The following is a 21,813-nucleotide window of genomic DNA, read 5'->3' as shown; positions in this document are numbered from 1 at the left end:
TTCCTCAGGTCAGCAGCCAGAGGTGATTTGGTTGTACAGCCACAGCTGACACCTGTGTGGTGCCTCCCTGAATGTTGCTTCATAGCTGGAGTTGTGCACGTCTGTCCCAGCCTGTGGGAGGAAGCTTGGCTGGGTTACTGGATAAGGGGACATAAAAGGTGTATGGGAGGTTCTGAGGAAACCTCAAACCTGCTCTGGTTTTTGGGAGATGAACGCAAGGAGAGAGGCAGAGAGTGTCGGGAAGGAAGGCTGCCAGTGTCCTTTCTGCAGACAAGGAAGTGGAGCACTGTATTGCCTGGTGATAATTAGGGTGAAGTTTTGCATTAAGCTAAAGGTGCCAAGTTACTACTAGATATGGTGTGTTCCCTGGAGCCTGGAAACCAGCAAGTCTGTGCCTCTAGTGAGCCTTTCTTGAACAGGGTGTCAGTGGGGACACTTGTGAATTGAGGGCTCCCCTGCAGGAGCACTTTGCAGGGCAGGACTGGAGAGCTTGGGCCTGTCCTGCTGTTCACCATACTGGGGACTGGGCTGTCAGTCTTGGGTGGAAATGTGCTGCCGTCCCTGGAATTTGTTGTCAAGGAGCCCCAGTGAAGGGAAAACCAGGTTCAACAGTCCCACACGTGTCTTGAAGTGAGTGGAGCTGTTCTTGGCTGCTGGCTGAGTCACTGCCCTGTGTGACGTGCTGGTTTGCAGCCCTAGTGCTCCCCGCCCTTAGAAACGGCCTGGCGGGAATCAATGTAAAAAAAGAGCAAAGCAGCTCTTCAGAATTAGCTTGGAAACACTGTGCAGAGCCCCTGGGCAGCTGTGCTTGGTGCCGTGCTTTTATGTGGAGGCTTTTAGGGTTGCTCTGGAGGCAATTCCAGAACATGGCTTTCTTTGTTATCCCTTTTCCTTGGTGGCTGATCCATGTGCTGCTCAGTGGAAGCAGAGAGGCCACCAGGACTGCAGAGGATGCAAAACACAGTGACTGTGGCGTCAGCTGTCAGTGCCGTGCCACTGCCACGCGCTCCATGGACATGCAGCCTGGGAGGGGGTGGCCCTGGCCGGAGTGTGGAGCCCGGGCTTTTCACAAAATGAATTGGAATTAGGAAAGCTGATCAGGACAGGGGGAGCAGCTGGCAAAGTGCAGGGCTTGGGAAAAGGAGTCGGAAACTTTACTGTGAGTTCATTGCTTGTTGTCCTGAAGCAAAAGTCTGTGAATAAAAAAGCAGTCTAACTGCTCTCCCCAGATGTGGCTTCCCCTTTGCTCTGCTCCGGGGATGAGCTGCTCTTCTTCCTTCCTCCTCCTTCCTTCCACCCTGCCCTACACCAGTCTCCAGAGATGTTTTCAGTCCAGCTGCAAATAGCTTGGTTGCGCCCAAACATCAAGATCTGAAGACTAGGAAAAACGTAGGGTTGAGTAAAGCTAGCAAGCGCCTAACAACGCCTCCCCCCGCACACAGTTGCTGCAGGGAATTGCTGCCCAGGCTCAGCAGCAGCTTAACTGAGGGCTGCCTGAAGCAGTTGTGCACAGCAGGTACCTGCAGGTTGTCTGACACTGCTTTGACCCATGGTGGCTGAAAATACTCCCTCCCTATGCCAGTTATTCTCTCTCTGAAGATTTGAGAGATTTAGATGTTGTGTGCCACAACGGTGAACTCTGACAACTGGTTTCTGAAGCTCATCTTGACCCCAGGGTAAGCAGCTCCTGACTCCACGCATTCATTTCTGACTCTGTAATGCTTAAATATAGAGCAGTCCTCAGGCTGCAATGAGTCACTCACCCCTAATGACACTATCAGACTGTTGGCAGCTGCTCCTGTCAGGCAGGAGGTTGATCTACTCCACAGGGCAGATGCCCATCCTGCAGTGGGATGTGCCTGTGTGCCCCCCTGCTAATTTTAGTGAACCCCTTCCTGGATGAAGTTGGAAACCATCTTGACTTTGTGTTATCAGCCAAACCAAAGCAAGCACTGACCCTTGTGCTGATCCTGGCTTTGGCAGGATCCTTCCCTCTGTGTTCTGCTGGGGACATGGGGGAGGATAGAGGATCTGAGCTATTTTTCTAGAAGTTTTGGCCAGCTCAATTAGTTGCTGGTTGATGTTTAAGCACAGCTTAAGTAGGGGGAGCAGGCAGCTTGTGGTTAAGGTTAGTGGGTAGTCTGTGATTGTTTCAAAGCCTGCTTTGGGAACCAGATGACTCACTGGTTATCAGAACCAGAAATGCAGCTCAATGATGAAATGCAGCTCGATGATGAATCCCTCACAGAGTCAGGTCAGAGTCCAGAGCTGGAGGAGGATGGGTGGAGGGTTAACAACCCTCTCCCTCAGCAAGGAAGCACTCAAGTTCATGCTCTGCTCCAGTTTCCAGGAGTCCCTGGACAGATGACTTCAGCCTGATGCTGCTTGCCTCCATCTTTAGGTGCTGATACTGCCAGACTCTTTACTTTGTCTTGTCCTGCCCTGAGGCGATTCACAGGCCTTTTTCCCTATCCCTGACCCTACCCAGCCTTGTTTAGCTGCAGCTGCTGCAGTTCTTACCTATGCAGGGGTCCTCCCATGGTCATGATCCCCATGGGTTGTGCTCCAGCTACAGCTGTGCTGGAAGAGCCCTAGATACCCAGGCAGAATGGGTGGGAAGCCACAGTGTAAGTGCTGGTTAGAGGTAGCACAGGGCTGGACCACAATCCTTCCTCCATGGGAGAAGGCAAAATCCACCCAAGCCTGGGTAGGTGCCTCAGGCTGCCTGCAGACAATAGGGCAGCCCCTCTCTTGTCACACAAGGGGGGGGAGGCTGTGAGCTGCATCTTGCCTCATGAGGACCCTGTGCTACCCTGTGCTCTGGCTTGGCAATAGCAGCTTGGTGGTCAGGCTGGCAGCATGAGCCTCGCACCTTTTTGCAAAGGGGCAGCCCTTCTGCAGCTATGAGGACGCAGTGTCCCCAGGCAGGGAGGCAGCCCATGGACACCCCAGAAAGCTCAGAGGCTTAGAGCAAGCCCTGTCCTCCAAAAGGACAGAGCCATCCAGCTGCTCGCATTCTCGTGGCATTGACCCACCTTGGTGAGGGTGCAGCAGTTCAGCAGCATGCACCGAGGAGCTGGGGATGGAATTAATTCACATTTATAAAATGAAAATAAAACTGCTCGTATGCTTTAGACCAATTTCCTATCCTGTGGCTGCCGAACTGTGAGCACATTAGCTGTGTCCCTGGGCTGCAAGGGGTAGGGAGTGCAGGTCCCTGACTGCAAGCGAAGTGCTCCATCAGCAATGCAGGGCACTGTTCCACAGGGCTTCTAACCAGCCCTCACTGTGTTCTTTTTGCAGGTTCCTGAGGTGACCACAGTGAAGTACACCTGAAGTACAGAACAACTGCAGTGATATAAACTGTGGATGTCTCGATCATAGCAGACATGAGCCTGCCCTGCCTACATGTAGTGCACTGTCTCCTTGTCCTGCTGTTGGTGTCTGGGCTGTAGGACAGTCTCATGATTCTTCCTCTCTTGTAACTGGTTGGTTGGCCTCTTGGCTCCAGGAATTATTTATTGCCCCTGGAAAAGGGTCTCTTAGCAGCTGACCCTGTGCTGTGCCCATTTTGTTTCAAACCAGAGGCTCATGCAGTTCTCCCATTACTGTTAAACCCCACACCAGCTACTGCCATAAATCATTGCCTTGGGGAGACAAAGGGGCCGAGCCATGTCCTGCCCCAGGAGCACTTCAGCTCCTGTTCATACATGTTGTGCGCAACATGCTTTCAGCCCAGCCTTACCACCTGCCCTTTCCCTTTGCAGCCCATCAGTGCTGTGTGTCTCCAACTGATGAAGTTCCAGCCCAAGAACGTGTTTCAAAGTACTTTGTGGTGTGAGCATCTTTGGCACCTGCCTGCCTAGGTGATGCCATGAAACAAATGAGCTCAGTATCCAGGAAACACATGTGGTGATAAAAGTATGTGTCATCAGATTTACAACAGCCATATATGAGGAGAGTTTGATGTGGAGGATTTTTCACTGCTACTGGCAGTGGCTTTATTTTAAGCCCTTTTTTTTTTTTTTTTTTTTTTACATTAAAAATTTAATTACAAAAAAATTCAACAGTAAGGCAGTTTCTCAGTTGTCAGTCACTGTGAGCCAGTTTTCAGTCATTTTTAATACAAAACTAGAGTCACACAGGAGCCATGCTTTTGATCCAAAAGCCCTTTGAGAAATGAAGGGGTAAGGGAGAAAGCAGCAGCACCACCTGTAATCCCTTACACAGTGTTGAGTGTGTGAATACTACTGCAGTGGAGGAAGAAATAGGACTGTCTGTAGTTTAAAACCGTTAAGCGTACCCTTTCTCTTCCACTGATCTGGTACATTTCAGCCTGACATGCCTCAGCAGGCTGGAGTTTTAGTTTTGGGGGAGTTTTATTTCTTTTTTAACCAAGTAAAGTTTCTCCCTGTCAAAGACAACTATTTTTCTTCCCCAGAGAACTGCAGGTCATCAAGTAGTTCGACGATTTAAAAAGTGACACACTGAAGGTTGGACTTGATGATCTTAAAGGCCTTTTCCAACCTACTTGATTCTATGATTCTAAACCATTTTTACTCCCCAAGCAATGCTTCCTAGAGACCATTCCTAAAATGCTGTTTAAGACCAGAGGTACTTGCTGATGGCTGAGGTGAGGGAGGGAACCGTTGATTAAACTTCCCCAGAGGTTGCAGAGCTTCTCTCAAGCTTTTCAGGTTTTAGTGCCAGTTCAAGAGAGATGGGAGGAAAAAACCTCACTGCTTAATATATTAAACCTGTGATTTCTCTGTGGTTCAACCGTTCCTTTCTTCACTCAACATGCAGGAGGCCACAGTGTTTCTTCCACTACAGCAGCACTTCAAGCAGTCACACTGACACTTTTAATTCAGTATTTCTTGCTTACCTCAGGTAAACTCTGCAATTTGTAACTTTTCATTATTTTTATGTGCCAAGTAACTCCTCTGCTCACTTTAGGAAGGGGAAAAAAAAAATTCTGTGATGGCAAAGCCAAAGGCTTTCTAAATGTGGTCACAGTGGTAACACATGGATTTTTTTGTGCTCCTTGACTTGCAGGACTGGCTTTTCCAAAAGCAGTTATAGATGCTTCAGAGCTACAGAGTGAAAATGAGTGCCCCAAAGGCCAGATTCCCAACACCTCACTGCTTGCTCTACTATTCTCCTTGCAGGAAAGTGGCAGGACTCACCTGCAGCTGTGGTTACCTTTGTTTGGAGCTTAAGTAAAAAATATGGGAAAGAAGAGACCACAGACAGGAATGGAGATGACACTGTGTCGAAGAGAGAAAATTCAGGAAAGTAGAGATGTTACAGGTTTGGGTTTTAATTATTACAATTCAGTGATCAAAATATGCTCTGATAACCCATTTCTTCAGTGAATCTATTTGTATCAGACTGCTCTGGTGTACCAGCTGTTCTGAATATGAAAGAGAAGTACAGACATAAGGTGGAAACTATTTCTGATTTTAATTTTTATTTGTTTTCTTAAGTGCTGGATGCACTTTGTTCCACACCTGCCAAAAGCACAGGTGAAATGCAAGAAGGTGCAGGGCTAAGGATAAGCAGTTCCATAGGTCCCATGCCTAACAGGCTCAGTAGAAATCTGACACTGTGTTTTCCAGCAAAGATTTTAAAGTGTCTTCTCAAAGTATGCAGTTTCTCAAATTCTAGTACCTTAAACTGCATTCTCAGTATTCCCGAGGTATTTCTAACATGCTAACAGTTGGTTCCATATACATTTTGGCTCAACTTTCAAGACTGTATTGAGGCAGAAAATCCAATTAGCTGAAACTGGAATTTATTCCTTGGTAAAGACTTCAGGCTTCACCCCTAAATAAGCAAAACCACCATCATACAGAAAATCTGACTGTTCCGGTATGCCTGGTGCCACTCACTTGGGTTCTTATCCTCGTGCTAGTGGAATATTTAGACATTTTGCCAAAACCCCTGCTGTTGAAGAGAAAGGGCTTAGGAAAGCAAGCCTCAACCCACCCTGTTTAGTTCTTCCCATGCTGGGAGGTATATGGGGACTGCAGTTATTGTTCCCACAGGAATCTGATGCGCAGAACAGAAGTTCAACAGCTAAAGCAGCCACAACCTAGTCTCCCTCAGAGATTTCAACTTCATCTCAGTGTAAGGATGAGTCATCACAAACTAAGGTCCCTGACAGTCACTGGGGTGAGTTCTTCCAGTGAGAACTGGCAGAGAAGTGAGGGCACTCTGGGGACTCTTTTCCTGTGTGGGTGGCATGAATCAGAGTGACTCCAGCCCTGGCTGGTGGGATGAGCAGCAGTGAAATGAGCCGCATCAGAGCCTCCAGAGGAGGCCCCTTCCCAGCGCTTCCTCACTCCCAAGTGCCAGTGATAATGCGAGGAGTGTGGATGCAGTGGAGGCAATCTCCTGCAGTGGAGCAAGACCAAACCACCCAGAGAAGGCAGAATCTCTGGCATCCTGTGCAAGCAGCTGCCCTGTGACTAAATGCATGTCACTGCAGTGGCCTGCATTCAGCATCTGCAGCCAGGAAAAACATTTGCAGAACAAAAAGCACCTAAAAAAGATTTAGGATTATAAATAGGGCCATATATTTCCCACAAAGCCTTGGAAAATGGGAGGATGATTGTGGAGAGCACTGTATTCTATTCTGGGTGACTATGTGTTACCTCATCACCTGAAGTCTCATAACCAATTAAAAATTCCAGTGCGCTAAGGCACAACTATTCTGATTCACGAAGATGGTAACATTCCCATCCCCACTGCGCAAGGAACAGATGTAAAAGTTTACTACTAAGACAGAATAGAAGCAGCATTTCTTTATGTGGACAAACATATAAAAAATAAAGAAGAATGGAGGGAAGATGGGCTGAAACTGTCAGGCTGCTCTGATGCAGGCATGTGTTTGAGACAACACTGCTGAAGCATCTCATCTATGCAGTGCAACTGCTGAATTCCCCACACAGAAGCTGAGAAGGAAGTTTAAAAACTGGGGCTTTTGTGGAAGTTGAAAACCACACTAAAACATGGTAATAACCTGTTCCCTGGATAAACACAAACCATGCCTGCAGTTCTCAACAGCAGTGGTCAGGCACTCTAGAAGAGCAAGGAGTCGAATGTCTGGGAATTGAAGAATACAAACTGGTTTAATTCAGCCCTCCTTAGAAGGGAGCTCTCCCATTAAACCATCCCACCCTTAGAAGATCAACAGAGTAGGACTCTGAGCAGTCAACTGGCTTTCCATGCTGATCAGAGGGGTGCCGGTGAAGGGAACACCACATACAACACCACTGCTGGCTGGGGCACGGATCTCTATTTTGTCTTTTTTTTCTTTTCTTTTTGTAACACTCATAGACCTTAATATATTCTGTTCATAAAACCTTAAGGGGGTATTTTAAGGGAACTAAAAGCATATTTGTTTTGTCCACAGATGAAACACCGGTGTAGTTGAAGACTGAACCTGGAGTGGAGTGTTAGTCAATTGTAAACTGTAGGAGATGTGTGCATTTTACACAGACTGAATACAGAAGAGCCGAAGGACAAGTCTGCATCATTCCAACTCTGATAAAGTGCACGGCCTTCGGAATTCCTGTCCCCGCTCATGGAGCCACTTATTGGATACTGCAAAGATATAAAGGTATTTGATCACTGTCCCTGGTTAGCTTGTGCTTCTATTTAAGCTAAATATATGCTATTGGCAGCTTTCAGTTAAGCACAGGATTATCTTAATTTTCCTATAAAAACACAAACAAATGTGAAGTTGGTCTAATAAATCCAAGATAGAAAAAAACTTCCCAATGAATCTGAGATGGAAAAAAACTTCCAGTAGCTGCAAAACTGCAAAAGACTACTGAAGCAGATATAGCATTATATATATTTATAGATAATTTATACATATATAACAGAAGATGCTACTATATACCATACATAAAATGTAACATCTGAAGTAGACATAGCTACAAAATACTTCTTTATAAAAAGCTATTCTATGATTCCGTAAATGACCTAATTTCTGGCTGCTTTTTATTCCACCATGAAGTGCAGAGCAAAAAGAAAACCAAGACAACCCACCGATAAAGCTCCAGACCTCCAGGCTGTTCGCTAGCAGCGAGAACAACATGAGTGGTACTTACCCCATTTGTTTCCAACTAGTACTGGGCAGGCTGCATGCCGTGTGCTGTAATCTCCTTCTCCACTTGGAAAGAGATTGTACCAGAATACAGCTGTTCCCTGGAAATGGCAGTGGAAACCCTTAACATTTTGCTCTGTGTGAGACACACTTTCACACTCACTCACGTAACAATGAGGCAAAGGTATGTATTTCAGACATTCCTTTTAAATGCAAGGCTTTTTTCCATATTCTAACATTTGCTTTCCTAAGGAATGGGTCTCCTTTGACTCATTTTGTGTCTATATATTATTGGCTGTTATTTTTAATTAAACCCTAAGCCAGTTTCATTCGACTCTGACTGGTTTTATAATGCAAGATGATTTAGTAAAAATGAGCAGCAGGCCAGCAAAGCCAGACATTATTAGGAACCCTGCTGAGAGGTAAAAACTTAACATGAACTTGCAACTTCAGGGAGATGCCTCAAGACTAAACCTGCTTACAGATCGGAGTACTGTCATGTTTTGCAAAGCCTATACATCAGAAGCAGTTAAGTCTAAAACATAACTATGCATTAACAGGCAGAACAGTGAGGCCCTTGGTATCACTAGTACTACTCTAGTTGCTCCACTTACAATTAAGTACCTCTGTGCTTCCGTGAACAGGGCTCTAACCTTCTTTACATAAACTCATTGTAAAGCTTCTTTTTAAACGTTTGTATATCTGTTATATTTTTGAGTAGGTGGAGAAAGGAGTGGTTACACTGGATAAAAAGCCCTGCTTACCTTTATAGGCCACACACTAGCTCCTACTTCAGGAAAGACAGTAGCTCCCCCTGCTGACACATCGCTCATCTGAAAAGGTGGGAAAAGGCACAGGTAAATTGCTAGCTGACACATTCTCACAGATTAGCAAATCACAATTAGGTTGCTAAACTTTATTTCTGCCTCCCATTTAGTGAGCAAAGGCTGCACGATTAACGGCCTTGAAAAAGGCTGCAACCCACCCACTGTGTTCCAATGCAACAGCTAGCCTGAATGTTACATGCTCAAGTACTTTGGCAATGAACATGCTACAAATGCCAATGCAGATACAAAAATTAATAGATAGTCAAACAGTTTAAGCTGATGCTGAACTTTGAAGAGGAAAAGCCTCCTTATGAACATATAGAAGAACTATTATATATGGGTAAGAAGATGCCCTGTATGCATCACCATGAAGATAGCGGCTGCCCTCATTTGCAAGTCACTTGAGTAAAAAAACATAACAAAATCATTCAGTGGTATAGAATATGCAGTGATAGATTTTTTTTTTTTTGGCACTGACACATGGCAGAAATATATCACTTACATAAAACAACCAAGTAGCAATTCTGTTGCCTGTTCCCAATTCCTTAAAAGCATCTGGCTCATCTTTCTGTGAATAAAAGCAAATTTAGTAAGCATTTCATTTTGATTCTTGAGAGGAGCCAATGACGCACAGCTGCAGACAAACTCATGCAGAAAAATTAATTCAATCCCCCTATTTGGAAGGAGGGGAGAATACAATATGTACCTATTAATTTAAGTAAACTAGTCATTTTAAAATTCTGTAGGACAGGGAGGGCATAAGCCCAAACTGCTAATGATAAAGAACAACTCTACTGTCTGAGTATATAAACCCTCTTCACAGCCACAAACTTATTTAATTACGCTCACTTATCCCTTCTTGTCCTTGGCCAAGATGAGCATGGGCAGCCCTTCAGTCCCACATTCACTGCGAACTGTGCTACTGCAGAGCAATGCTGCAGGGGTGGCTCCAGGCATGCCCTGAGGGCAGCTGCCAACTTTGCTCTGTTAGGGGTGGCTCTGCCTTTGTGGCACTCACCCCCTTTCCTGCTCCTGCCTTTCTGATCTGTGCCAGGCAGGCTGCTGCTCGCCTAGCTGGCCCTCTGCATTCTGCACTCCTCCCTAGACCACAAAGGTATTTTAGAATGCTGTTAAAAATCCACTGAGTGATGCATTAAGCACTGTGCTACCCCAGCTGCAGGGTGTCTGTGGCAGCTGTTCCTGAAGCTTTCAACAGGAGTAAGGTACATTCCTGCCTAAACACATGAGAACACATGTGGTGTGGCCCCCCTCCTCACCACACTCCAGCATGTGCAGGTTACTGTTGCTCTTTCATTATGGGTGGGATGGAGGGAGGAAGCTGAGTGTGCCTCAGCAGAGCTTGTAACTAGCCAAGTTACAAGGTTTGCGGTAATTAAGAGGGTTTTTCACTTAATTGGTAAGAACCCAATTTTGATGGGTTGTAATACTAACTTTTGTCACACTTCTATTTTTACTTCTAGAACCCACCCTCTGTGACCACTATTTGAGTGTGCTAAAATTCCAGCAATCATTACTCCAGAAATTAACCCATGCATTTCCAAACAAAAACTGTTAATCATTTGCAATGCTTTTGAGCATGTGCTTATAGAGCAGAGATTCTGATTAATAGTTGGTGGCTTGGACTCACAGTGTGAGGTTAATCTGAAGGCATTAAATCACACACAAGTATGCCCAATAAATAACCAACTGAATTCAGTGGCATTATTTCCAGCAGTCTGCATTTTAAGCTGGAATAGTTTGGGAATTTAAATAAAATAAATAAAAATTCAGGATGGTGAGATGAGAAGACCTCAGTAAGCTTCTTCCAGTTTTCAGGATTCTGCTAGCAATCAACATGGGAACTACAATAACAGAGCACTTGTATTTTCAACTACAATAACAGAGCACTTGTATTTTCAAAATCTCTTCAACAGTAGCTGTGTCTCAGCTCTGGGGTAAGGTTCTCTCTCAACATTGCAGGCCTATACAGAAACAGCAATGAAAGTTTTCCTACACTGCCAACAAAGCCTTTCTCATAGAGGAGGGCATTATAAGCTCTCACCCAGTTTAGCTGTATATACTTCACTGATTTTAAACAATATGCCTTTACATGGCCAGTGCCTTGGTCAGCCAGAATACTTAAAACATTTCCTCAGATTTAAAATAAAGCTAATGCCCTTTCCTCTCTTCAGAATAATTTTTTTTTAATTATATTTTTGAAGAAAAACCTTGTTTCTTTGTGATGTTTACATGACGACAAAATGTTTATGGATTCAGCTGGTGGTTTAGAGGGCTTTCTCTGCTACCAAAGATCAGAAAAGTTGAAGAGCCACAAAATTTAATACACATTAAAGAATAAAAACTGTGCCACAGCCGAGCGGCTGGCTTCACCAGGTGACTATCTCTCCTCCATCTCTTTACTTGCCCGTGCAAAGTCAAAGTGGGGTTCATACTGTCCTCCCACTCCATAATTTGCCACCTGAAAAAGAGAAACACAGTTCTTGTGAAGAAGAAAGAGATGGAAACAGAAAATAGGACTTACCCTTCCAAAATCAAAATGAGGCTCATACTGGCCTCCTACTCCATAGTTGGCTACCTACAGTGAAAGGAGAAGCACAAAATCTAGTAAAGCTCTGTTTTATCCAGACAACAATTTGACCATCATTTATAACCTTTTGACACACGAAGTTTAAAAATCAAGCCACAGGAAATTGCCAACTGCTGTCAGCTGAACTGTGCAGCAAAATCCTACTGGGTTTATTCACAAATAGCTCTGACTTCACACAGCCAGAAAGAACCCGACTCTGAGCTTTAGTGTCTCAGCCCTTCAGTCTACCTTTGCAGTTCTCAGCTGGACACTAGCTCCCAGTAAAGCCACAGCTCAATCTTCCCCAGGAGTCACCTTTCCTTGAAGGCTCTTCATTCACCCCCAGCTGAACAGGTAAAGACATTATCCCCCCATTACTGAGTGCCTGCTGCTCTCTGATCTAATGACTTCCAGGGCATAGAACCTGACCATGAAACTCCTGAAGACCTGGACAGCTACAGATTCCAAGGAGCCCCAAAGTGTTTGGCTACAAAAGCAGCAGCACATCCAAGACTGGCACTACAAGATGGAGCATAGTCCAGGTAAGCAATCTGTGGTACTTCCCAAAGGTACAAAAATGCTTTTCTTCTATAGAAACTTCACAGGCTCTATTCTCTTCAAAACAGGTCATGGTACTGTATAAAGTTTAAATCACTTTTTGATGTCTTTCAATAAAGAGGATCCATTGTCGCTTTTGCTGACCAATTTTTATTTTATTTTTAAATCTATGTATATATAACCTCAATTTTCAACCAGATGCTTGGGCATTTTATCATCAGGAGTCTTGACAGAATAGCACAGTAGCACAACAGCTTTCAGGAATCACTTTCTAGGTATTTGTGCTTCCTCAGAATGAGTGAAGCAGCTACTCATTTAAAAGCCTCAAGCAAATGAATAAATGTAAATACTTCTAAAATAAAATTTACTCAAGTTACAGTACAGTCTTTCCCACATTACAGAATCACAGAATCCCAAGGGTTGGAAGGGACCTCAAAAGATCATCTAGTCCAACCCTCCCTGCAAGAGCAGGGTAATCTAGAATACATCACACAGGAACTTGTCCAGCCGGGCCTTGAATATCTCCAACGTAGGAGACTCCACAACCTCCCTGGGCAACCTGTTCCAGTGCTCTGTCACTCTCACAGTAAAGAAGTTTTTCCTGATGTTCACATGGAACCTCTTATGCTCCAGTTTACACCCATTACCCCTTGTCCTATCACTGGACATCACTGAGAAAAGCCTGGCTCCGTCATCCTGACACTCACCCTTTACGTATTTGTAAACATTGATGAGGTCACCCCTCAGTCTCCTCTTCTCCAAGCTAAAGAGACCCAGCTCCCTCAGCCTCTCCTCATAAGGGAGATGTTCCACTCCCTTAATCATGTTGGCCTTCTAGGACCAAGGATGGGATGGCAAACGTAAACACCCATTCTCTCCCCCTTTCTGTAAGTATCAGACAAGCTAAACTTTTATTATCACCACAGTAGTAGTAGCAGCAGCAATAAAATTCACTTTTACTAGCATAAAAAAGATTTACACATCCACTTCAATAAATGTCAGGAGTTTCAGTTATTACTGTTTCCCTCCAGTAATAGAAAGCCATTCACACTAAAGTAAAGACAACTTTGTTTCTTCCTCCCTGTAAAAAAACCACACATTCCTCCCATGGCCTCAATTCAAACCAGCCATGACATCAGCTGCCTTTGGGCTGAATGAGCTTTTGTGGCCACCTCACCTGAGTGAGCATGGCGCTGCACATAAAGCCAGCCAAAATGAAATGCCAAGTGGCATTTGCTACCATGCTTGTCCTAACAGTTTACCTGTAGTTCCTCTGCTGTGGAGACATCAAGTCCTGTTAGGTCCTGTATCCTTGTGTTAATGCGAGATACTACAGGGCTTTCATATCCAGACAACCAAGCACTAAGTAGGAGGGGAAAAAAACAATTAATAAAATACGGTAGTAATTGGCAGTAAGCTGGCAGCACAAAAGCAACATTTGGAAGTACCTGGAATTTGAGATTATTTTTTCATAGCTTTCAAGAATTTGGTATGATGATCAGAAATATTCCCAGGGCATTATGAAGGCCTGCATTTAATAAACATGTTTTCTAGAAAGAAACATTTATAACACTTGTTTAATGAAGCTCTAAACCCAAGTGCCTTAATTCCCATACTGGACTATCAAATGGCTGACAAGAACATTCCAACCAGTGAAATCTGCTTGAAGCTGTTTTAGAGAAAAAATACCAGTTTTGCTCTTACCCATTCCAAACAGCTAATTTCGACTGCACACTGGATGCATTTTGAAGCAACACTTGAGAGAGGAACAGGCGAGTTACTTTACTTAGCATATGCTGAGTCTATGTGATTGTAACTTGACTCTTGCATGTCATACACTTACAGGCAAGCACATTGTGATCTGTCCTTTCACATTACTTACACCTGTGCAATGGTACTAAAAATCATCATGAAAACAATAAAACAAATAATGCATAAAATTATTCACCATTTTACCTGTTGAACATTTTCTACCAGAACAGCTTATTTCAAATTTGGTATTTAACCCCAATTTTTATTTATATAAATATGAAAGGTCAGCTCACAGGGCCAAAGGCATCTTCAAAATGTCTGCCTCCTACCATATATTAGAACTTTTCAGCTAGAAATACCACATTTAAAATAACCGGCAAACTACTTAGCAGAGAAAGGTATGCATAGCTAGAGCAACAGTTCTACATGAAAATCACTGCCATCACCCAGACCCAGTGTGGCATTTTCTATTTTATGTGGTTGCTCATTCTTGAAAGCTGTGTGACTGGGAAGCAGCTGTGCCAGCCAGAAGTAGCCACATACCCAGAACAGTGGTGGTCATTTGGCAGAAAAAGGCACAAGCTTAGTATAACCGCAGCTCTGTGCATTCCTGCTGGACCCTTACCAGCCATGAACACATCCAGTTGCTTACATGGAAACAAACACACAGGCATTTTTCATCTCTTTACAAGTATTTTTTTTCTTTCAAAATACAACTATTTCATCTACCCACTCATCTGCTCACCTGTTGCTTGTTTTTCTTGCTGCTTTATTCATCCTATTCTAGCCAACACACCTTCATTTTCAACCAGGCCTCTTTTCCTTCTCTTGGCACGCTCACTACACCTTTGTGGTCCTCCTCTTTATTCACTTTGGCAGCCTCCTACTAGTCACTAATATGGATAATAATACTGATGATTTGGGTCCCATTTTTGCCCTTGTTGCGGGTCAATGGAAACAGCTAGTTCTACCTTTTTTCTAGCATCTGACTCAGCTCATCAGAGGTTCCTGCTACTTTTACAAGACTGTTCGTTAGACAGAAATACCTGCTGGCAAGTACATCGTAGTATTTCTACTCAAATTAACTTCTACATCTATGCTAAAATGGTTTTCTTTAACGTAAAATTTGTATTAAAAAACCCCAAACGAATGAAATACTGTGCATGGGAGGAACAGTAGCATGACACGTGACACAAGGCACTGACACAGGTTACAGAATCTCTACAAGCTTTTTTTTTTTTTGTAATGACAAATGAACTACAGATAAAAAGAAGAAGACAGACTTGCACAAACACATATTCATCCATTTCCAAACACTGTTAGTATAAAGGAAGTGTTACAATGCAATCTCATTTAAGGTGGTAGAAGAAAGACTATTTATATGAAGCACACACACATACACACAAAAACAGCTTTGCAGCCGCATGCTATGCAGCCATGTTGAACACTTAAAACTCACAAGCAATCCTAACATCACTTAATACACAAGAAAAGCCCCAACAACCACCAGCTTCAAAGGGTAGGCTCTTGCTACTTCTGTCCAGTCTACACATAAAGGATTGAAATAAAAAAAAACCAAAACAAACCAACAACCCAAAACAAAAAAAAAACCACGAAAGTAATAAAAAAGCATGCATTCTTACCATGTTGGCTATTTAGAGCTGCAATTAATGCTTTCAACAGGGAGAATACTACATCCTTTCATGAAGAGAAAGTACTATATGTATTTCAGAAATAAAACTAATTAGGCTAGGACACAAAGTCTATGAAAGGTTAAGGAAACGGGGAACTGAAACCATCTTCCAAGTGCCAGGCTGTCTACCGAACTTAGGGGGAGACCTGTAGTTCTGAAGTTTCCTATGAAGAGTTACAGTGTGATTTAACCCTGAAAGTATCATGAAAGCTGCTTTCCATAAGGGCAAAGAACTCAGGAGAGCTTGCAGAACCTTGCACTGATTGTCCAGTATCAGGAGGTCTCTGTGTCTGTGGCATTTAGGATGCACAATAGGGGGCTTCTCCTAACTTGCAGGCTTTGCCTAGTGGCCTTCGCAGGTTATAACAATCTGTCTGACATTGTCCTTCTTTGTTGCTAGTCAAAGCCACGGTCCTCTACTGACATCAAAGTAGAGTGTGCGCCTAGTTCAAGACCATTTAGAGCCATTTAGGTATTCCTTCATACAAAGGAGTCTTTTCTCCTGCTCTTGTCTATAAAAAGAGACTCCCCCGCCGGGCAGAATAAGCAGCCTCCTTGAACTGTGCTCAGCAACCTTTTTTTTAATATATGCATAGTTCAAGGTTCAGCATGATGCAGTAAATGCACAGAGCTCTATTCTTCAATATACATTCGTTAAATTAAGTTGCTCATCTGAAAGAATAATTTGTATGAGCACCATTTTGTCATATTTTTGACCAGATGACACCTTTGACTCCACTAAGAGCAGAAAACATCATACCAAGAAGGGACAAGCTTACTTCTGGGAAGTCATAAGCATGGTAGCTTAAGATGTGACTTGACTTCCAGGAAGATTTGGTATTTCCTTAATAACTACACCACACCAAAACCCAAAATTCCCTGACTACAAAGGCATATTACTTTGGTGTGCCACTTGGCTTTGTAAAAACACACCCATGAACTATGCTAATGTTACAGAAATTGAAACAGTATCATTCGCATGCTGAATTCACACTGGGGGATTGGCTTTTCTTCTTTCTCACACAGATCTGTTTTTTTAAGAACTTTTATATTCATTACACAGCTAGCAGTAATTGCATTTACTCCTCCCTCTTACACTCTTGTATCAGGTATCTTATTAGAGATTTTTATAGCACAATACCTACATGCAGAGGCAATTTTAGACTAATCAGTATATCAGGAAAAAAAATAGGCAACTTTCCAGAGCTAAATCACATACAAGGGCATCACACCCAAAAGCTCATCTTCTCCAACTGTACTAGTCAGTCTAGTACCAGATATTATAAAGGCTATGCTCTTACTCTCAGATATACCAGCCTGGCAACAGAGTATTTCAATGCTGCTTTTGTGCAGTCACTGGTCACAGGAAATACTGGCATTTATGTTAAAAAAAACTTTCTGAAATGTATGTAAAAAGTACTAGTAGAGACGCAACAGGGACTTTTATTTCTGAAGTGGAAACTAACATTACAGGCTGCAAGCTCCAACTGGCTGCTGGGAGGAGAGAGAAAAAAATGCCAGCAGCTTCTTTAAAAGCAGTGTCAGAGTGGCCGAGTTTATTCTGGTACCATACACAGCACAGCTTGATGGTGCTCCTAGTACTGCTGGCAAGGTGCCCCCTTTTATACAGCCTGCCACGTACTGCACAGTGAACAGTAGTCTTCTCAAAGAGAGGAATGCTGTAATTTAGAAGTGCATTTACTAGGAAAGAATGCTGGAGGGGGGAAGGCAGTCCTCTATTAAAAAAATAAAGCAAGCATTTTTTGGTTTCCAGAAGCAAAGGTTCATTTGAAATCCAAACCAGCTAAAACAGCTCTAACAGCAAGATATTTCTACCAGTGGTTCTGCAGGGGAAGTTTAGTGATCCAGCATTAATAACGTGATCCTTCTCAAGCGGCCTGGCTTGGGGATTTTGAGAGTGGCTTTTACCTGCTACTATAGATTTAGGTGTCAATTTCTCTTGAAAAGTATATATATCTTAAACAATCTGCACAGGGAGGAATGCAACAAAGGGAACTGTGAGAAGGGGAAGTCTCCCTCCACTCTGAAAGCTGTTCCTACCCTCAAAAAATTGTCTCCACTAACTTTACAATGTGCTATGCCCCATTTACTTCTATGTTTCTTTACAATTCTAAGTCCATATCAACTGTGGCATCAGCAGTAGTCTCAAGGCATAACACTTCCCACTAATGAAAAATTGAAACTATAAAGGTTTTGGGTTTTGTTTTTGGTTGTTTTTTTTTTTTTTTTCTTTTTTAACTAAGGATCACATATTTAAACAAGGGACAATTACGCATCTCAATTTCAACTAGTGACCTGGTCACCTTTTCTAATTCCTATTATTAGCACATTAAGTTTGACAGAAATCCATGAGGATTAACAAGTGTCTTCAGTAAATGCCCCAGAGCATCTGTGTGTCACAGAGTACAAATCCCAAGACTGAATCAATGCTTTTAAAATATGCAGCGACAAATAATCAAGACAGATAAGACATGAACAGACTTTAAAATTAAACAAACCCTAAAAATTAAATGCAACACATGTCAAACAGGAAGATGTATGTTTCTGAAGCCATTCTGGAGGGGGCCTTTGGAGATAGTTTTAAAGAGCAAACATTTAAGTGCTCACCAGACAATTTCCAAAGGACTTGCACTACCTTGCACACACTCTGATGAGTAAGGTGACCTGCTGGCTGCTGAAGGTGCAAGGCTGTTTTCAGCATATAAAAATAAGCATTTTCAACTTGCCACTGCTTCTAACAAATGTAGCTTTAAGGATCAGACTTCAACTACTATTAGTTTTCTAGTTTCCCTGAGTTACAGTAATTCCTAAATCAATCAATTTTTGTGATCCAGTGTTTTGCAGCACTTTTATTTAGCTACGAATTTCTTTAAGAAGATAAAACCCTTAAGCTACTAGCCATTCAAATGTCAGGGTTTTGGTTCAAAGAAGCTGAAAGAATACTAGTTTTCTTTTTCAGTAATTTAAAAAAGGAAATTCTCTAAAGTTATCAACTAGCTTTATTTTGCACTATTCCCATGAATCACAGCAGCTCATGAGTGCCTAGTTTTAAGCAAGTGCCAAAGTTTAGAGGTAGGGGTGAGCTACCCAGGCAGACTTTTCCACAGTTTGTTAGTGTAAGCAGAACCCCATGCTGCACTAACATTTTAGTATATCAGTTACACTAGACAAGCCATGCTAAGCAGAAAAGGGCACTTCCATCTTGGCTACCACTAACATTTAGAGCTACTTTCAGCAGACCAGTTGCTTTGTTATATGAGAGCTTAGTTTGCTTTAGGCTATTCTCTTTTTTCTAGAGAGACTAAGAATAGAAAAGTTATGCAAAAATCCCTATTTGCCCCACATTTAGAGATGAAGCAGTACAGTCCCAGAACAGACTTCCTCAGAGTGAGTATACCTTTGGCAGATGTTCCCCTTACCTCTTAGAGACTCTGTAATGGGCTGTGGTCAGTTTCCCAGTCTCAGGGTCATGAACAGTAGCACGGCTCAGCTACAAAAAGAGAAAGGACAAGGGCTTACCCACCTATTAGGCTGCTTTCTTTGCCAAGCCACAGGTGTTTGAAAGGGTTCCGATTGGTCTGGATGGTATGCAATGCTCTTAAATTAGCAATATTAGAAGGGCAACAGAAGCTGTAGCTGCCATGTCCAAATCAAAACAAATTGGTTGGAAAAATTTGGTGAGATTGTCCTTTCACTTTTTTCCTCCCTTTGTATTTTTTCCTTTCTTTTTTTTTTTTGTTTCCAACTAGAGACTTTCTGCAAGTAATTTATGGTGCTGAGTTTCACAGACAACTCCTCTCCACCAGAAGTTTAACTCCTTCCAGAATTTTGGTTTAACACTGATGGAATATGTGGCCAATCTTTAATCACCACTATTGAAAATGGGGGGGGGGGGGGGGGGAGGGGAGGAGGGGTGGTGTGTGCCAGAAGGGAGAAAGGACATCTGGGGGGCAGATGGTTTCTTTTAAAGCAAGCCAATTTTGGAAAACGTTGGCTAAAATCAAGACTCATAGTACTTAATAGACAAGCTGGAAAGAACCAGGAGCTGAGTGAAAACAAGCTTGTGTTCTGCCAGCCTGGTGTCAGGCAAGAAGTAAAAGAGCCCAGACAGGAGCATTGGATTATCTCTGACAACGAAATGCTGCTGTGTGACTAATGAACCACTGTTTTTTGATTGCCACTCCAGCTGTCGTGCACAGTAAGGCCTCAAAGCACCTCTTAGACACAGGCACTTTAAGTGGTCTGCTAGTTTTTACAAGGAAAGGGAGAAAAATTTTTGGTTGGTGAGAAAAGCAAGGGGAATATTAAAAAAATCAAAACAAAAAACCCAAACAAACTGTATTCTGCTGAAGGCTTTGTAGCATCATGTACTTCCTAATATTGATTGTAGAAACCTGCTTCTTGTACAGATCATCATTTGAGAACACACACTGAGAAGGTGACCAAGAAAAAAAATCAAAATGCACTCCCAGAACTTCTAGCTGAAGGAAAAGACTGAGAAACTCAGCACTAACAGCCTGTTACAAATCTGCATGTAATAAAGTGGTGGACGTCAAAGCCAAAGTTGTCTTTTTAGACCACCTCTTTTTTCCCCATAATGAGCAGAATCTACTCACTCATTACAGGCCCAAAACATCTGGCAGAGCTCTCTTACCTTTTGCTAATTCTGTAATGTGCCGTCTCCAAGGCTCCTGTTATGGGGTTTGAAATGGTGGCTCGCCTCAGCTGTGAAGCGAACCATCAGAATAGTTGCATTACAAAGCACATATTGCATCACAGCAATCCGACCATTCAGAAGCCTAAGGGGAAATGTCACGCAAGCCGCCACACAAGCCACTCAGTCACATTTTGCAGTGGGTTTTCTTTTATGAAAGGGGTGGAAATTCATCCCCCAGTGATGGGGAAGGAGGGAGGGTCTCCAGTTTTACTACAAGAGAGGTGTGTTCTGTTTGGTTTATTTTTATTTTTAAACAGAGCATTAGAGAAGATCAAGTTTTCTGGAAGTAATGTTTCCATTTCTGTAGCAAGAAGAACGGTCGCCTGAATAAAGTAAACTAGAAGCTTTCATTTCCTTCATATTGCTGGAAGCAGTACAATGTTATGGCATGTGTACAACTGGGCCTTTGTTAGCACTCTGTCTTGCACATGTAAGATGAGTTCTACAGTTAAATTGAATCCAGGCAACACTGATCTCATATAAGCGAAAGATGAATAAAACTCTACCTTTTTTATTTTTTTTTACAACACAAGCAGCACTGAACTCCTTTAACACTACCTGCTAACACAAACTAATTGCTTAATCCATAGACGCATTTACATTGTATTCCTAAATTACACAGTGCCAGAACTCTTGATTCAACACCTTTCTTACCAAGTGCTGCTGCATTCACTTGACACCATCCCACCTACATCAACACTGATTAGGAACCTTATGCATGCCTTTTAACTTGGTTCATGTACTATCAGACACTCTCCATCATTCATAATTGGAAAGATTCAGCCACAGAGCCCAAATTTTGGAAGAGACGCAAAATGGCATACTAAATCCCAAACAATTCAAAGTATGTTTCTATTGTTAAAATAAATGAACTAAATCAAGGCCTCTCCATGCCTACTAACAAGAAAAGGTACTAGGAATTTTTAATACAGAATCACTGACTGGTTTGGGTTGGAAAGGACCTTTGAAGACCATCTAGTTCCAACCCCCCTGTCATGGGCAGGGACACCTCCCACTAGACCAGGTTGCTCAATCTGCTGCCTCTCCTCTCATCTCATGCAGACATATATAAGAATCAAGTTTCCAGCAAGACTCTCAAAGCTGAATAATAAGGCTTCATCCTGCCAGTTTATGCTGCCGGCATAGCAGAAGGCTGGGCACAGCACTGTCTTCTGAGAGACAGCAGTGGTAACATCCTTAGCATCGCAAAGAAGATGACCTCTTGGTACCAAAAAACACAACCTTCTTGCTACACTTGTTACTGAGCTCTGAAAGGCCTTGGCCATAGGAAATAAGTGGAACACTAACTGCATACAGATGCTTCTACATTAATGAACTCCATGTCTTTACCATGAGCCAAATATTTTTCAGGAAAACAATTATCTCAGCAAGTTCAGAAGGTAAACACACCAAATTCATAGGTTTTTTGTTTCAGTGCTAAGATTTATTTCTATTCCACAAAGAAGCGATTTGGTCATATTCCACAGAATATGCCAGTAATGCCAGAGCTTTTGCAGCTCTGGCAAGAGAGCAGGAAGAGAT

The 21,813-nt window shown here is 42.9% G+C and overlaps 1 protein-coding gene across 6 annotated transcripts in view; it reads right to left on the bottom strand.

The window, feature by feature from the left end:
* Positions 1–5,355: 5,355 nt before the first annotated feature.
* P4HA1 (prolyl 4-hydroxylase subunit alpha 1) overlaps positions 5,356–21,813 on the bottom strand; it is a 36,184-nt gene continuing 19,726 nt past the window's right edge. Inside the window, exons 9-15 of one of the 6 annotated variants that reach the window (XM_080621912.1) lie at positions 20,209–20,279; positions 13,351–13,450; positions 11,365–11,539; positions 9,446–9,507; positions 8,881–8,949; positions 8,121–8,217; positions 5,356–7,608 (exon numbers count right to left, since the gene is read on the bottom strand). In XM_080621912.1, the coding sequence (XP_080478038.1) occupies positions 7,538–7,608; positions 8,121–8,217; positions 8,881–8,949; positions 9,446–9,507; positions 11,365–11,539; positions 13,351–13,450; positions 20,209–20,279 (645 nt within the window). In that variant the 3' untranslated portion in view covers positions 5,356–7,537. Of the gene's footprint in view, positions 7,609–8,120; positions 8,218–8,880; positions 8,950–9,445; positions 9,512–11,364; positions 11,540–13,350; positions 13,451–18,973; positions 19,045–20,208; positions 20,280–21,813 lie in introns of all 6 variants that reach the window. The other 5 variants (XM_080621916.1, XM_080621915.1, XM_080621911.1 and 2 more) reach the window with 5 other exon arrangements.

This window comes from Psittacula echo, assembly GCF_963264785.1.
Source record: "Psittacula echo genome assembly, chromosome: 6".
Classification (NCBI taxonomy): domain Eukaryota; kingdom Metazoa; phylum Chordata; class Aves; order Psittaciformes; family Psittacidae; genus Psittacula; species Psittacula echo.
This window is presented reverse-complemented; position numbering and strand designations above follow the sequence as displayed.